This window comes from Pterocles gutturalis, unplaced genomic scaffold (assembly GCF_000699245.1).
Source record: "Pterocles gutturalis isolate BGI_N339 unplaced genomic scaffold, ASM69924v1 scaffold15109, whole genome shotgun sequence".
NCBI lineage: Eukaryota > Metazoa > Chordata > Aves > Pterocliformes > Pteroclidae > Pterocles > Pterocles gutturalis.
Genome location: NW_010131051.1, coordinates 45900 through 49923, shown reverse-complemented (window position 1 = coordinate 49923; position 4024 = coordinate 45900). Strand labels below are relative to the sequence as shown.

The following is a 4024-nucleotide window of genomic DNA, read 5'->3' as shown; positions in this document are numbered from 1 at the left end:
TCAGCACTGGAATGTGTCACTTGATAGACCTTGCCAGTTCAGAAGCTCTGTAATTTTGACATGGTGTTAAGTTTATTACAACCTGGTGAAATGAGTCACTACCAAGTCCATAGCTCTGCCCTCCTTCTTTCCCACATGTTTTCATGAGCAAAGTGAAAAGTTTAACCTTTCAAGTAACAGTCTTTTTAAAAAATGTGCAGTGTTAGAGCAATACAATATATCCATGGTATGAAAGGACGCAGTTCTAGGGGAACTTTTGCCTTTAGCTAGCAGTAACAAATCATAAGCCCTTGAACCGAAAGCCCAACCTATTAAAAGTACTGTTGTGCTAGGGGGCCCGCTGACCAAGGTAATAGAAAAACATCTAGGACTTGCTACTGCAGAAGTACGGAGACCGCTTGAAATCTGAGTATCCCTGAACCCTTTGATTTAAAAGGGAGCTGGAGAAGTTTAACCCTTCGCAGAACCTGCACCAATAGCCCCTAAGAGTTTCTAGCTGGGATAAAGTCTTCAGACTGGGGTTTGTATTTTTTATTTTTAAGATTTAAAAGGTCTAAATAATTTTGGTTGCAGATTTGTTCCTTCTGAGACTCTTATTAGGACTACTGACTATTTTTCAAGTCACCTGACCAATCACTATCTATAACAAGATAGTGCTAGATAATATTTATTCCTTTCTCCCAGCTGGGTGCGGAAATATTTTATCCTGACATATGCATGTGCTTAGGCTCCCTGATCTCCTGCCCTTGGGGCTAAAACTGTAGTCTAAAAGGAAGATATTCTCAGTTTTTCTGTTGAATTACAGTAACTTTTTTGCAATCTTATCAAGGAAGTTCAAAGATGCCATTTTATGCTTGTTGCAAAATTGGCAACCATCCTCAATTTAATGACATCTTTCCATTCATTTCAATGGCTTTTGGATCAGGCTCTCACAATGCAGCGTATGTGGATTATTATTTCTTCATATTACCCTCAACAGTGAAGTATGATTATAATGCTCTATGAGTGTTTTACTGAGGAAAGAGGCAAAATAAAATTTTGAATTCCTGTTTCAGTAGGAATCTGAGGTTTTATATCTAAAGTAAATACTGGTGTTAAGGCTGGAAGAACTCCTGACCTATAGCCACAGAAATGTAGGACTCTCACTGTCAATGAAATGTACTGATACCCAGAGGAAAGGATCTGACCTTTTTTCCAGCTGACTCTTAGTTCATATACATTATATAAGCACCCATATACTGAGTGATCCTGATCAGGGATTCATCTGCTACCTTGAATCATACTACTGCTGCCAACTCTAATCCTTAATCTTCTTTAATTCCCATTAAAACATAGTTTATTTATTATGAGTTTGGCTATAATTGGCAAAATCACTTATCACCATCAGAGGTGAATATTTCCACTCCACCCTATAGGCTTTTCATGTCAATGCTTCTGGCATACAAGGAGGCTGAAGCTCATTTTGAGCACTTTCTACTTCAAAATTGACTGGGGAAAGAGAAGGGCCAGAGAGAAATGCACAGTGCTCCTGGGGAGGTTGGCTGCACTCTCCTAAGGGCTGTTAGAGCAGAGCCTGGGAGCCCAGGATGCTAGGTGCCAGGTAGAGCAATCCTGCTGTATTCTCAATAAATATGTAAATTGCTTGACGATGTTGCATCTCACACGGGACAGTAAAAAAATAGTTTGAAACTTAAGCCCTGCTGAAAAACAAAGGCAGGGAAGGAAGCTGACAAGAGCAGCAAGTTCAACCTTGTTTTTCCATTATTTTGCAGCATGTTACTGAGGGAGATTTCACATGCAGCTTTTACAAACATCTCTGTTAAAAATTATGTTCTTTCTGCTTCCAGCTGTCTGGGCACACTGTTTGGTAAGAATAAATATTTTGTTTTTTTTCTGATGAGTCACATATAGCACCTAACAGGGATGTGGATAAACAAACTTACATAAGGTTTTAAAAAATGTAATGTAACTTGCATATGAAGTCACAAGAAATTTCAGGGTCTCCAAGACTTCTCTCAGTCATACTTTAGAGAGTCCTGCATTGTGATTGAGGAGTTTATCTACTGAGAAAATTGATTTAAGATTAATAGATGGTAATAGATCCTGATACTCTTCTTTCAGAGCAGTTAGAGTCTGCCTGTACTCTCTGGGGAGTGAAAGACCCCTCCATGTGAGTGAAACCAGCAGAATCACCACCTAAATCAGGCAAACAAGCCAGGTGAAGGCAATTGATAAGGAAATGAGAGGATAAAGGATGGTACGTAAAGAAGGAAACACTTTCTGACTTGTCTCACAGAGCTCAGAAGTTTTTAAAATAGGGCAAGAGGGGAAGGAAAGAAACGTGAGAGCTGGACGTCACTGTAAGGAAGCGAAGAGAAAGAAGTGGCATGTGAAGAGGTAAGGGTGCTGAGGGCAGCCTGGGGAATACAGCAAGCCTCAGCAGGAGCCTTCCGTTATATTCTCATAGGCAGAACAAAAGAACAACAGCAACACTTAGTGACAGGATAGGGAAGGGCAGTTAAGGGAACGAAAGCAAACAAGTCTCAAAGCCCCTTTGAAGAAAAACAAATTGGGAATTCAGAGTTAAAGTTGTGCTCTCCATACAGTTTTATACTTGCTATGTTGGAGACAGCAGTCATGCAACTCAGTGGGAGAAAGTTTAGAAACTGCTCAGGGGATGAATGGAATGAGAAATTGAAGGTTGGTTAAATTAATCCAGCTATTAATTATTTTTTCCTTCAGAAGGAACAAGAGAATTAAGTTGACAGAAAAATACCGTAGAACAGGAAGTGTACAATCCAAACCCAACTTGTCTGTGGCTGTGCTAAATAGTGCAGGCTGTGTTAAATACAGACCTTAACACACCTTTTTTAGGATTATGGTTAGCTGAAACTTTGATAGGTTTTATTCCCTTAGGAAAACAGCTATGCACACAGCTTGAAATTATTTTTCATTTAAGCCGTCAAGTATCACCAACACACTCCACTTCCTAATTTATACAAAACGTCGCCTTGCGATCAGATGAAGAAGTGTTGCTGCCAGTGCCCAGCGCTGCTAGGTAGAGTTCCTTGAGGAGTGTATGGACAGAAAGACTGAAAGCTCTCCAGTGTTGTTTCATGAAAATACTTTCTCATTTATTATTCATTGCTCTCATTCACGTCATGTAATACCTGCGCACAGTGAATTTCAAACGCATGACAAAGCACCCACTAAGTGAAGCTGATGGCACAGTTCAAGCACATGTGGTTATGAACGATGCAGCTTTGTGGCCAAGGTAGCGGAAGCGGCCACGTCTCTCTCCAGCTGCCTGAAGGGTACCTGGAGCTCTTGCTACGTCCACCACTTGTGCAAATATCTCCCTTCGTTCCGTACAAACCACTGCTGGGACGTGTGTAGTGACCACCAGAGGGACCCTTTGCACTGTGGCACCTTAAAATACACCCCGTTTTAAAGATTTATTCACAGCCAGGTCTAACCAGCAGGATCCTGCAGTACATCATTGCCGAAGCTTGCAACCAAAGGGATCTTACCTGTAAAGCCCGGTTTGCAGCTGCAGATATAGCCCTCGGCCTTGTCGTAGCTGAAGGCTGGTGGCAGGCCAGGGACGGTGCCGTAGCGGTTGGCCCAGGAGCGCTCCACGCAGTCCCCTCCGGGCAGGCAGGGGCTGCTGCGGCACTCCCCGATGTCCTCCTCACAGCGGGAACCCGCGTAGCCTGCGGAGAGCCGGCAGGAGAAGGCATTGAGTTGCCTTCCTATCCATGCATTCCAGACCCGAAAATACTATTGTGAGTGTACACTGGGAATATTCGATGCACTTGGTTTCAGATTCTGTCATGTGCTAAGAGACATGGGGGTGTTTAGTCTGGAGAAGAGAAGGCTGAGGGGAGACCTCATCACTCTCTACAACTGCCTGAAAGGAGGGTGCAGTGAGGGGGGTGCTGGGCTCTGCTCTAAAGTAACAAGTGATAGGACAAGAGGAAATGGCCTCCAGTTGCGGCAGGGGAGGTTTAGGCTGGATATTAGA

General features: G+C 42.8%; 1 protein-coding gene across 1 annotated transcript in view; it reads right to left on the bottom strand.

The window, feature by feature from the left end:
• Positions 1 to 4024, bottom strand: part of LOC104466895 (protein crumbs homolog 1-like) — a gene marked incomplete at its 5' end in the record, with an annotated part of 73809 nt that overhangs the window by 58221 nt on the left and 11564 nt on the right. The window contains 1 exon segment of the mRNA XM_010080463.1: positions 3531 to 3713. Coding sequence (XP_010078765.1) covers positions 3531 to 3713 — 183 coding nt within the window.